At 39.4% G+C, this 13439-nt stretch overlaps 1 protein-coding gene across 1 annotated transcript in view; it reads left to right on the top strand.

Annotated features, from left to right (window-relative positions):
* LOC101156079 (voltage-dependent calcium channel subunit alpha-2/delta-2) overlaps positions 1-12551 on the top strand; it is a 42314-nt gene extending 29763 nt beyond the window's left edge. The window contains exons 14-38 of the mRNA XM_011474700.3: positions 1450-1499; positions 1668-1757; positions 1873-1938; positions 2028-2102; positions 2189-2263; positions 2345-2416; positions 2593-2664; positions 3087-3148; positions 3252-3328; positions 3407-3467; positions 3544-3641; positions 3719-3809; positions 3884-3946; positions 4038-4141; positions 4679-4777; positions 4874-4965; positions 5048-5095; positions 5944-6015; positions 6219-6371; positions 6451-6503; positions 6626-6681; positions 6782-6902; positions 6987-7096; positions 7202-7284; positions 8685-12551. Coding sequence (XP_011473002.1) covers positions 1450-1499; positions 1668-1757; positions 1873-1938; positions 2028-2102; positions 2189-2263; positions 2345-2416; positions 2593-2664; positions 3087-3148; positions 3252-3328; positions 3407-3467; positions 3544-3641; positions 3719-3809; positions 3884-3946; positions 4038-4141; positions 4679-4777; positions 4874-4965; positions 5048-5095; positions 5944-6015; positions 6219-6371; positions 6451-6503; positions 6626-6681; positions 6782-6902; positions 6987-7096; positions 7202-7284; positions 8685-8798 — 2057 coding nt within the window. The 3' untranslated portion in view covers positions 8799-12551. The remainder of the gene's footprint in view (positions 1-1449; positions 1500-1667; positions 1758-1872; positions 1939-2027; positions 2103-2188; positions 2264-2344; positions 2417-2592; positions 2665-3086; positions 3149-3251; positions 3329-3406; positions 3468-3543; positions 3642-3718; positions 3810-3883; positions 3947-4037; positions 4142-4678; positions 4778-4873; positions 4966-5047; positions 5096-5943; positions 6016-6218; positions 6372-6450; positions 6504-6625; positions 6682-6781; positions 6903-6986; positions 7097-7201; positions 7285-8684) is intronic.
* Positions 12552-13439: the final 888 nt, after the last annotated feature.

Below are 13439 nucleotides of genomic sequence, written 5' to 3'. Positions count from 1 at the left end.
TCTCCGTGGATTTCACCGATCACGGTTGTTTTTAGAACGTAACTCCTGCAGTAAACGAGGGAAGTCTGTACTGGTGAAAAGGTAACACAGATATATGCGTAGCTGCAGCAGAAGACATAGAAATTTGCTTTTTTCATCATAACTGGATGTGAAACAGACGTGCAGAACACAGCTGCTCAGTTTTAGAGCAAACTGTGAGACGTGTGATGCAGCCCTCAAAGTCTCAGTGGGAAAATGACGGGAGAGGATCCAACATTTTTTCTTTTTTTTCTTTTTAATGTATCAGTTTATTTTTTTCTGAATTTTTGTCTTTGAAAATCACAGTTATTTGGTCATTTTTTTATTTCATAAATAGTTTTATTTATTTTATTAAAAGTATCATGAATTAATAAAACTTTATTATAGGGCTTTACAATAAAAGAAACATAAAAAAGGTATAAAGAAAAAGAGCTATTGTGGCCCCCACAAGAAAAAGTTTGTTCTAGCATCCATGTGGTGTTGGAAGATTTGTTGTTTTTCATTCTTCCAATCATTCAACGCAGCATTTCTCCAAGTTTTACACCAGGTACATCAAGCCGTTGGTGCAATTGGCTCTAAATTGAGAACAAGAGGTTTTAACCTAAAAACTCTAAAATGCTCTGTTTTAAAATATAATTTTCAATCCAAATGTTTTCATCCAGATTCCATGTTATATCTTTCTCACTCCACGCACCTGCTCCTGGTTCGGCCCTTCTATCCAATTTTAGAACCCAATGTGACCCGCTAGTTAAAATAATTGCCCACCCCCTGGACTTGATGTTGTGGGCTTTACAGCGCCAATCTCTGGGGGGAGAATCGGGTGGAGAAACTGTCTGGAATCCACAGAGACAATCATTCATGGGTAGATCTTCCTTTTTGAAGTTGAGCTAAAGCTTCACTGCCAGAACTAACTCAAGCAAGAGCTAGAAACCAGCTCCAAAAATCCAGTGTTCACACCTTCTCCTCCAAGTACCAGATATTTTAGTCAAGCAATTTACTGCTAATCCAATCTTTCAGTTTAGATAAACCTAATTATGTTCATCTCTTTGGCTGTTTTCACATTGCGTGACTGTATTGAGCTGTTCATTTGAAAGTTGTTGGACATTAGCATGATTAGATTTGTGGTATTTTAGAGGACTTAACAACATCCATCCATATAAACATTTTGTTTAATAATTTGGAACAGAATACATTTTTTCTTAAAAGCTGAATAGTCCAACTTCCTTTTCTTAGATCACTAATAAGACCTTTAAAAATAAACAGACTCGTTATGGCTTTTCAAGCTTGAAGTCTAGTAGACTTAAACACCTAATTTGGCCTAGTAGTAACATCTGAGTTTGGGTTATTTATATGGGTTTGTGTCTGCATTTTACTCTGTTGCAACTGCTCACACATGTTCCTTTTCCCCCCCCTGTTTCTCATTCCTCCCAGGTTACTATTTTGAGATCCGTTCCATCTGTGCTATAAGGATTAACACGCAGGTGGGTTTTGCTGATCGTCTCTCACCGCCTCCCCCTTCCTAGTGGCGGTCTCTCGCTCGTTGCCGGAGCATCCCTGCTTATTTGTTCCCTCGGCCGTCCTCCCTGGAACCTGACACTGGCGGTTGCTTTGAAGCCGCTCGCTCTCAGTGTTTCTGTGTTTTTCCTCAGGAGTACCTCGATGTTCTAGGGCGCCCCATGGTTCTGGCGGGCAGCGAGGCCAAGCAAGTTCAGTGGACTAATGTGTATCAGGATGCTTTGGTGAGCCTGTGGTTACATTTTTTCCCATATTTAGTTATTCATTTTAGGACACATGTTCAAAACAACATTGCTTTGGTTGAACTTGCATGAAGGATCTGGGGCTTTGTTTCTGCAGGGTCTAGGAATGGTGGTTACTGGGACTTTGCCAGTATTCAATCTCACTATGAACGGAAACACAAAGGTATCAAATCTTCACCGATCACAGATAAGATATTCATCTCATCTTATGGTCTGGGTGTAAATTATTCTTTTTAAACGAATGAAAACTAGAATCAGCTGATACTGGGTGTGATGGGAGTGGACGTGCATCTGGATGAGATCAAAAGGCTAACGCCCCGATACAGCGTATGTACACTTTTTCCCCCTGTATTTTCACAAGTATTCTTGGCAGAATAGCTGTGACTGCTGTAACTGTTGTGTATCTGAAACAGCTGGGGGCCAATGGATACATCTTTGCCATTGATCCAAACGGATATTTGCTTCTTCATCCCAACCTTCAGCCAAAGGTTTGAGGCTTGGAGAATCTTTTTCTGACTATTCAACATTTGATATTTGGTTTTGTACTGATGCTCGATGGATGTTTTTAGCTTGTGAACCTTCCTGAACCTGTGACGTTAGACTTCCTGGATGCAGAGGTAGAAGACAATAATAAAGAGGAGGTGAGCACTGTGGAGAAGTTCAGGAACTGGTGGTTTTAGGCATTTCCTGTTGTTGTCACATTTGTTACAGTGTGTTCGAGTTACTATCACAAACATTGTTTGGGTAATCTTAAGTGTCTGCACAGGAAACATGTTTTTGCAGCTGACAAAAGCCACTTTGCATTTATGCTGTGCAGATCCGGCGGCAAATGATTGATGGAAGACCAGGTGAAATGCAGGTCAAGACTTTCATCAAGTCTATAGATGAGGTGAGTGGGGACATTGTTTTTCCTTCTCTTTTCCAAGACTGTGGTCTTGTGTGAAGACTGTGCCACCAAACAGTAATATATTACAGATAACACATAGGGCATAACACCAACACACATACATTTATTATGTAAATTCATTGTGCCCTGCAGATTTTTATATTAACCTAATTGTCCCCATTCTAAAATTGGGATAAAAAACAAAAATTGAATACAATTTTATTTTTTTAATTGTCGTTTCAAATGTAAAATTATTGAAATTCATGTTACGCCTTGTACTAACAGGCATCAATATAAAAACAACCCAGCTGATAAATAATTCAGCTTCTATCTAACCCAAAAAATCATGCGGACAAAATTAATGAAGCTCAGGAAAAAGTTTAAAAACACAAGTAATGTGTGTTTGTATCATTTTTTTACTGTAGCAGTACATGGATGAGGTATACAGAGGTTACACCTGGACTCCTATCAATGACACAGATTACAGGTATGCTCCTCCTCTACGTATTCACCATTTTCCTACATGTATGGATTTACTCAGCTTGTTTTTTCCTTTTCATTCCTGCACGCTGGTATACTGCCCCCTGCAGTCTGGGTCTGGTGTTACCACTCTACAATGAGTACTACATGCAGGCGGATCTGAGCGACGTGATGCTACAGCTCCAGTGTGAGTACAGGGAGATGGAGTGGTGAATTATAAATTGGTGTGAAAGTCGTATCAGCCGTTCTGTCTCTGTGCTTTTAGATATGCAGTCTCTGCTACCCAGCTCCTTTGAATCATCAGGACATGTGTTTCTGGCTCCAAGGTGACCACTTCATTGTTTTCACTGAGTGTGCTCCTCAGTGAAAGAACGCAACTCATGTATGCTTTTGTCTCTTCAGGGAATACTGTAAACGGCTGCAGCTTTCTGATAATAACACACAGTTCTTGCAGAACTTCCTGTCTCTCATGCTGGACATTTCCCCCGAGTCTGACGAATGTGAGGGCTGTTAAAGATAGCAGCTGCTGCCACTGCGGACGCACACAGACAGGTTAACCGGCTTTGTTGTGCTGCAGGTGAACAAGGCCTCATCTATAACCTGATCTTGGACTCCAGGATAATCGGGCAGCTTGCGTCTCGTGTTTGGAAGAACAAGGACCTGAATGCGTAAGCTGCAGCTGTTGCTACAAACAGTCCAGTGTACCTGACACAGGTGACGTGATGATTATGAACCGTTACAGGTATGGCTTCTTGGCAGTATTTGCATCCACAGATGGAGGAATAACAAGAGTCTTTCCCAACATGTGCGTGACAATACAATTTGATTTTGCTCAAACAGACAGATGTGGTTCTGCAGGCTGGTTTGGGGCTTATTTGTTCTTTTTGTGAACACAGAGCGGCTGAGTTGTGGGACGAAGATCCAGAACCTTTCAATTCCAACTTCTACAGGCGAAGCCTCGACAATAAAGGCTACATGTTCAGACCCCCCTCCAGATCTGGTGAGTAATGAAGCACACTCAGGTGCAGCACCGTGTCAGTTACCAAAATGACTTGACGGAGAGTGTCGACTGTAGAGTAAGTGGTGAAGCTGCTCCACTTTGCAGCTTTGTCAGCTGTTGAGATGTGAGTCACCGTAAAAGGGCTGAGGGGAGTACACAGAATTGTCCCATCCAATTTCCCTGGAGGTTATTGGCTTAAAGATTCACTCTAATCATCTTTTGATCTATTTTAAAAGCATTCCCAGTGGTCTTATGATTACAAAATCAAAAAACCTGTGTGGTTTTCTAGGAAATAGTTTCTGCAGTAGTTCATTAGAAATTTCAAAGTTTGACTGTTAATGACTCAAATGTGTCTAACCAGCAACAAAAAGGCTTTTTCTTTTTTTTTTTTTTGCTAATCCTTGCCTCTTTTATCAAAGAATTGCAAATCAATACATCTGACTGTCACACTTCTGTTTACTTTGTCTATTCTCCCGTGTTTTATCACAAAATTCAAATTTCGAGTTCAAGTCAGAATCTTGATCTTGTTCTGAACAGCTGCGGACGACTCTATTGGAGTGGAAAATGGAACCATTGGCATTCTGGTCAGCTCAGCTGTTGATGTTAATATTGGCGGCAAACTGCTCAAACCGGCAGGTAAAAGTCTTCAGATGTGACATTTGTCTTTGTTGGAAAATGTTATGCTAAATTTTTTCCTGCATTTTCTCTCCCAATCTTGGTCTTGACTCACAGTGGTGGGAGTAAAGCTGGACCTTGAGGCGTGGGTGGACAAGTTTAAAATCTTGGCCAGCAACACATCTGACAGTCGACAGGGCACACATAAGGTACAGCACCACACCAGAAGACCTAAATTTAGAAAACCATCAAAACCCAAACGGTCGTCTCCCCATCTACTTCGTTTCATAGTGCGGACCATCCAGGAGCTGTGAGATGGACTGTGAAGTGAACACAGATGTAAGAACTTTTTCTTATTTTGTTCCCTGCATATGCTGCTTTCTTTCTAAGAAAACAAAAATTACTTGCGTAGCCTAAATGTTTAGTTTGGAAACTAATTATTTAGGTCAGATCTAAATATTTAATTTTCAAACTAAATGTTTAATTTCATAAAATTAAATAAATGTAGTTTGTGAATAAAATATATCTTAATATTTGATATTTCCGCTTTACAAACGGCACACCACAGTTATTCATGTTGGGATATATTTATGGGTTACTTTTTGGAGCAATACAAATTTCTTTGGGTTATATAGTGGTTTAATTTTAATCAAATTTATGTTTTTTTTCCTGAGCTTTTGTTCTTAAGATAAAATAACCCAGAAAAGGGTTAATGACTTGTGATCCTCGGATTTGGCTTTTTTTTAACTATAGTTTTAAGCGTACAGCGATCTAAAACCTAAAATACAATAAAAAAATTAAGAACTTTATCTTTATTTTATTTCTATTATTATTTTTTACATATAATTTCCAGAATTTCTCATTGCCAGTTTATATCAACTTGAATTTCAGACATTTTACACATTTTTCTTATTCTTACTTAAGTTATTTTACCAAAAACAGCGTCAGTCTTCTTGAGACTGTTTTTCTGACAAAATAATAGTTAATACTAAGAATGTTATCTATTCTTTTAATGCGTTTTAAATGTAGGCATATTTTTGCAATTTTGTTGAGTGTCTTTTCAGTTATAATTATTTTGATCAAAACGGACTCAGATGTACATTATAATCTAGTTACACAGTGTCAGACGTCTGTGGGCTCGTGTCACAGTTTGCTGTGTGGTTAACCATCCCTCACACTCTCTGCAGGACCTCCTGTGCTATCTCATTGACGATGGGGGCTTCCTGGTCATGTCCAATCAGAGGGATCACTGGAAAAAGGTGAAGACAAACAGAGATATGATCCTAAAAACCTAATTGTTATCCTCCTTAAATAAAAGTTACGTGTCACTTTGACATGACAAATCATGCTTTTTGAATGTCCAGTTCAGTTTTTCTTGTGAAAGCTGTTGACATCACTCCACCACTAAGTGGTGCTGTTATCCACTGGGCCTGAGAGGACTGTCTGTTTCATCCCATCCCAGATTGGTCTCTTTTTTGGCGATGTGGACCCCAACCTGATGCACGCGCTCTACAACAACTCCATCTTTGCTCGCCGACAAACCTTCCAGTACCAGTCTGCATGTGAGCCAGTCAGCAGCAGCCACACCGGAGCGGCGACACGCGGCATCTTTGTGGTGCGCAAAAACACACACACAAATAAAATCATGAAGTCAGGCCAGACAACGCCTTTTGACATGCAGTCTCGACCTGCAGCCATCTGTTGCTGATTTGCTGAGCCTGGCGTGGTGGACTTCCTCAGTGGCATGGTGAGACTTTTTTTCTGTGAGCCTCAGCAAACCAGAAGGGCAGGTTTACTGAACTCTGCCAGTCAACTCAGTTGTTCCTACTTATTACTGTTTCTGCATCTAAACAAACTTCTTTCTAACAGGTCTGTCATCCAGCAGCTTCTTTATGGTGTCGTCTACAACAGCTGGCTCTACCAAGGTTACCCGAAAACCATAAACAGCTTATTGTTTCATTTGTACAAATTCTAAACACGTCCAGATAAAACAGGATGAACGTTTATTTCTTACTTGTGTTCTAGATGTCCTCGTTGAAAGCTTCGAAACTAAAGAAAGCAGCTGTGTTACCATTCAAAGCCAGTTCTACTTCACAAACACCACAAACTCTTACAACGTGCTGCAGGATTGTGGGAACTGCTCCAGGTGTGTGCTCCAAGTGTGAATCATCCTCTGAAGTTCTGCAGCGCACCCATGAAGCTGATCACCCTCCAACACTGTCTCCAACAGGCTTTTCCACGCAAAGCGCATCGAAGGCACCAACCTGCTCTTTGTGGTGGCCGAGACGCTGTCCTGCGGCTCCTGTGAGATTGAGAGGCTGACGCAGGTCAGGACAGAGTGTATCCTCTTTTTGCTTAGAGCTCACAAAAAGACTAGAAAGTACCATCCATCATGTGCTGAAGTAATGTCTACCGCAGGCACTTTTTCTTAACCTTGAGCATCAGTTCAGGAGGAAAATCCGTGTGAAGTACTGAGCAATGCACGCTATCGTAAAGGCCCAACGTCCTGCTTTGACTACAGTGCCTTAGTAAGTACTCTGGCTCTGTTTCTGAATCAGACGACAAAATGCTTTCATTCATACACATAAGTCATCAAATATCTGTCTATTTTGCACATAAGCTTATAATTACGATCGAGGACTTCTTATGCCTTAGTCATAACTGCCCTTGTAGGTGGACAAAAGCTGTATGAGAGCGACCTGCGAGACCGCTTTGTGATCCCGTAGAGCAGAAAATGTTGGTGAACATTTTTCTATGGGCACGCTGTGTGCGACAGGTCATAGCAAACAGTTAAACAACACGTAAGGGTGATGTAGGTGTAGATTTGTAAATCAACAGTTCAAGACTTAAAAACCTCCCCAGCAAAATATCTGGCCGTTTATTCACTATTGTATATTTTACCTTCATTTTGAAAAATGCGTTTAAAGTATTTGACAACATCTTAAACCTCCAGTGAATTTAACGCTTTTTCATGTTTTAATATAATAAAATCACAAAATTGTAAATTGTTTTTCAGAACAAGATAAATAAAAATAAATACTGAAAATGCAGAGTAAAAAACCAGAATGGTATTTCATTTTTTGTCTTCACAGAAAGCCCAATTTTGGGAACATGAAATCTTAACTTAGCAAACGTTGGAAACAATGAATTAAAAAACACCCCCCCTGAGCCTCGCCCACTGCCCATGGAGCCTGTTAGTGCTGTTCAAGTGATGAGTGTATGGTCCTATGGGCACTTAGGTTATTTTTCCACACCCAGAGTGTGCAGTATTTGAGCACAGTCAGTCAGGGGCCAGTACTGGCACCTCCCTGAAGACTAGAGAGAGAGATAAGGGGACCATAAAGTAACACCACCCGTATGTCATAGTACGTGTCACTTCCATTAACCTCCTGAATACTTCACACAACACTTACCACACGCACGAGTATGGTCATTTTCATTGTCATGACGTCCCTTAATGTGACTGTACGAGCCTCAAGACAACCCTTAACCCTTGTGCTATCCTAGGCACTTTAACATTGAGAGTTGGGTCATCTAGACCCACTAGACAGTGCACTGAACCTTTTTTCTTCAATGATTTGTGATCTTCACTGGTGTCCATGGATTACATGAAATCTTTCCACCTTTATCCACCTTTGTCATGGTAGGGAGAACACATCAATGTAAGGGTGGGGTCATCTGAGATAGCACAAGGGTTAAGCAGTCTGGCCACACCTGTCTATGACCCTCCAGACAACCCAAAATCCCACATCTGACTAAGGCATTAGGCAGTTTTTCTTGTCTAAAAAATATTTTTGTGCAACTGTAAATGATTTTCTCAGGACAAAAAATGTCATACTAGTTTTTGCATAGATTGCACACAGATACAGATAAATATTCTTTGCTTTTACTCTGACAGAAGTGAATTTTCTGTTCTCTGTGCTTGCAGGAAAACACATCTGAATGTGGACAGGGTCATTCTTTGCAGTGCTCTGTGGGAGTTCTTCTCTTCCTTCAGCTCCTTCTTCCTCTCTTTCAACATTTACATGTGCAAACACTCTGACACTCTCCATCTCTCTGGGTCCCGGCTTGGATCTCCTGAAGGTCAGACCAGATAGTGGCTGGGCCTTCAATTATCCACTAACAGGCTCTACGCATTAAAAGAAAACCCCGGCTCAGCTCTTAGCGGTTTTGCCTTACAGCGTATGCATTTAGTGGTGTTTCAGGGCTTGAGTGCAACATATAGGGAGGCAATATTCAATGTCTGCAGGTTACTCACAGTAAAGATGATGCGGTTGTCCTTGTTTTGTTTTTTTATCAGTGTAGCATTCACACACAAGCGACCGTTTAAAGTTGAGGATGCAATGAACATCAGTCAAATGGTGATTGTAGTGATTTGTTTGGATTATACATCTAAAGTTGCAGATTTTTGCAGGTTACAGTGCTGAATTCCAACTTCATTGTTTGTAAGCGTAGCAGCATTTCTGTGCTTCAATCCAAGAAAAAGTAACATCCTGTCAGCTTTAAAATGGCCCTGAATCTGTTCCGTATTTTCTCCAGACTCTTCTGAGATGCTGCTTGTGGTATTTCTCTGTGCCTGCTTTCAGTTTTTGCACGTGAGTCTTTAGTCTATGTCTATATGAACAGTACTGGATGCTTGTTTTGCAGCTACCGCTGAAATGCATCGCATTCACTCCGATGGCCTTCGGTCCACCTCTGACCTTTGCCGGGACAGTTTTAGCATTGTTGATTGTGTCAAAAGTGATATGTTCCTGGTCGACTGCTCTTCAAAGCATGCCTTTTTCTTGGAGTATTGGAATCCAACTAGAGTTTTAACAGAATTTGTAAAAGTTGATATTTTTCCCCTAAAACTATTTTTCTCACTCCACTTTGAAGACTAAAATAGAACACAGGGAAAGCCACTTTGATGGAAATGACCAACAATTCAAGACACATATCAGAGAAGAAATCTAACCATTTTATTACAAGACTGTCACAAGTCTGTTAAATTCTCAGATTGATCCTTTGAAGTGCTTCCAGTTATAGAGATAAAAAAAAAACTTGGGTAAAACTTTCTACATTGCAATTTTAAAATTGTAGAACATTGTTTGCAATAACACTATTATGAGTTGAACCTTTATTTCAAGTGTTACTATCCACTTAATGATCGCAGGATTCTCATGTGATGTCCTCCTGCCCAGAGCATGTGCAGACACTAATGTGAGACTAAAAGGTTGGAACACATTTGACACATTAGGTGATTTGATGGGACACACTTTTTCTTCTTTTCTTGTCTGTTTTTTTAAATTTTATTGTTAAATCAGAATTTATGCACTTATGTATGCTTTAGTGTTTGGAATGTAGGAGCTCTTGAAGTTGGCATAACTTTTCTGTCTGTTACTATCTGTCTCTGTTCTCCTGAAGCGACGGCTTACTGTGGAAAAGCGTTTCTGTTATTGTGTGGTTTTGTAGGGTCGGAGTCAGCAGGAATGCTTTGATCTGGCCAATCATAAGGCCCAAAAAATTGACTTTATTCTATTTAAAAACGCTGCTTTAACAGCAGGTCAGAAACACTCTAAATAACTATTTTTTAACTTCCCCATTGTTTAAAAAAGGCATTGTTGAGTTAGTTGTGGGAATCCTGTTAAAATCATCATATTATGCTATTCAATCTCAATTAAGCAGCATATTTAATAATTGCATCAACCTATTTTACTACATTACTTGTGTTTCCCATATTAACTTTAACTTAGATATTTTTTTGAAGTTATTTTACATTTTTCTAACTTTATCAAAACATCTGACATGTATACTCACATGTACATAAACAGAAACTCACTTTACTGATCCCTATGGGTTACATGAGGATTAGTACTTTGTTTTGAATGTAACAGAAACAAGAACCCAATTATTGATCACTGTATTTTAAAGTTATGTGATATTGTGTCAATGTAGCTGATGTCCGAACCAACCTTTTGTGATCTAAATATACACACAAATCACATGTATTCATTGTTTCCCCTTAGAATTATCAATGGAAAATATGAAAAGATATTTCTCAATGCATTTTGTAAAATTAGTGTATATTTATGTTTAAACTGATTTTCTATCTATAGTTAATGTCTTACTTTAAGCTTGATAAACATGTAAGAAGTCCAACTGGTATCTAGGATGTTTGTTGACTGTTTTTTAGTTTGGCTTCTATAATGTGATGTCCTTGAGACAAGTTTCTATTTTCTCTAAATTTAAACTTATGTCTGGCTTTACTTGTCATGAGATTTCTGCCAAACACGATCCTGCCAAGCCCAAACAGCCCTCAGTGAAAAACAGAAATACATTTTCCACAGTGACTCATTTGCTCCTATTTTGTCCTACTTTGATATTCCTGACAACGTTTTTCTTCCAAATACTTTACCCATTTTTTTTTTTTTGTCTACCTGGTGTTCCACCTTGCAGTGCCTTGTTGCACTCATCCTTTCGGATAACAGGCACTGCTGGATCCCACTTGGTTTTGGACAGGTATCCCACAGACTGTGTGAGACACAGATGAAGATCTGATGTTTTTACAGAAGCAAGTGAGAAGTCACGCTGCTCATTAATAACCTGTTAGAGAAGCACAGATGTGAAAGAGCACACTACTTTTCATGAAGAAAACGTTCTGCCCTCCTCCCTCAAATGGACCAACGTCTTCATCGTGGTTCAGGCTGGAAGCAAAGCACAGACTCTCCTCTTCCATGGATTTCCATTTTTCTCCATTTGCACACGTGTATTCAGTACAAATTGGAAACATGCTCCTATTTTTAAGACCGTCTGAAATGAATGAATGATTCTGTGCAATTTACCTACAGTTGTGTATCTCTTCTGTACCCGAGCATGATGGGGATTTGGACAATGAAGGCCTCAGCACAAGGAAGCCCTCCAGCGTTTACTTCAGGCTGATATTTTTCAGTATTTAAACAACACTGTTGTACACTGGCAAACCCATTTTTAAGAACTCTTCATAGCCTATATGTATTGCCAGGTCAATGTTGTTTTGTTGACTTGTATTTATTTGCATGATATTTTGAAGACAGATTTCTGTAAATAGGCTGCTGAATATTTGACATTCCCGTCCACATTCAGCTCTCCAGCACTACAACTGTGGATCCTGCAGATGATGAGGCTGCATATCCAGCTTGAAGTTTGACTTCAGTGAAGCCTTCAGTGTTTGCAGATGAAGTCTCTTTGCAGCAGGTTAAAGCACAGACACGTTCAGAGTTATGAGCAACATACTGCCCTGTGACATTTGCTCTTTAATTCAAGGAAATGACCTCCAATTTATGTGTTAAATGAGAAAAATTGTTAACGTCTCAGTGCTGATATGACAGCAGCATCTCTTTCTTAGTTACCTTTTGAAATAGTAAGTTTTGGTGTTTGTTTTTTTTTACATTTAATTGTGTTTTGATTTCAAAATATTTTGCATTATTTCGGGTTTTGAAAGGGAAGTTGCTTTGTTGGAACAGGTCGTGTTAGATTCTAGCAAAGACACAGGAAAGTAGTTTACATGAACATCAGCGACAGATATATTTCACTAATCTTTTAGGCCCAAGCCATTTTATTTGCTAAATATCCAACGGTAAAAATGTTTTTTTTCCCAGTAAATATATTTTTTTGTAAGGTTTTCTTCCGTATCCGTGTTGGTCTCTAACCACCTCATTTTGTACTCACAGCTGAAGATGAAGGCTAGCTTTGTAAAAGATTTTCTGGGTCTCATACTAAAAGTGATATTTAAATGTTTATATCTGGTGATTAAATGCTATTGATATTTTTCACTTTATCTCTGAATGATCATTGTTTATAGTGATTTTTTTTAGTGAAACTGTTCTGCTTTATTTTGAATCTTTATGTCTTGAATATTTTAAAATCAGTCAGAGTAATGTTCTGCAGCACCAAAAAATACTGCTATTTAATTTATTTTTTGTGTTTGAATGTTGAATTTTTGTTAAATATTTGTTTTATCTATTTAATCCATGAATATTTAATCTTTTAAGTGATTGATGCGATGCATCTCTTGCTTTTATGAAATTCAGGATTTCATGCTTTTTGCACTAAACTTCCTTTGGTTTCATCCTTTTTTCTGGCAGGTTTCTTTATTTTTACCTTTAATCATGATTTCCACATTCATGTTTAAAGTTATTTAAATATTAGTATGAAAAGCAACAAATCTCGAGCAAAGTTTTTCACTGAAGACGGTGTGCTGTACATTCTTTACATGCAGCTCATGCTCCAACACACACATCAGAATCTGTTGAGCTCCAGTAAGCGTGTCACTTCACACGTGTGCAACATCGAGAGCCGCTCTGCCTTTGTTTCATGCAGAGGCCCTCAGCTGTTGGGGATTAATCCGAGAATTTTTAGAAGACTGTGTGTGGACAAGAAAAGAAATCCAAGAGCGGAAGACGCTGCATGTCCATCGTGGACATGTGCTGCCACTGTCAGTCAGCGAGATTATCAAACAGTAAGTAGACCGGGATCCTCGGAGGAAACATGATAGGTCACAGACCCTCCAAGCTTTGGGGTGCTTGGTATGTTTTGGCTTCAGTGACTCCATAAACCAACAGCACTGGCAGCCAGCTGCTCTCATTGGTCTTGTTTGGATGAGATATAACTCCTTCCAAGCAGGCTTTGAGCCTTGAGATGCAGCTTAAAGAGAACCATGACATCA

Source organism: Oryzias latipes, chromosome 5 (genome assembly GCF_002234675.1).
Source record: "Oryzias latipes chromosome 5, ASM223467v1".
In the NCBI taxonomy this organism is placed as follows: domain Eukaryota; kingdom Metazoa; phylum Chordata; class Actinopteri; order Beloniformes; family Adrianichthyidae; genus Oryzias; species Oryzias latipes.
The sequence above is the reverse complement of the archived record's forward strand: the minus strand, read 5'-3'. Positions and strand labels throughout refer to the sequence as shown.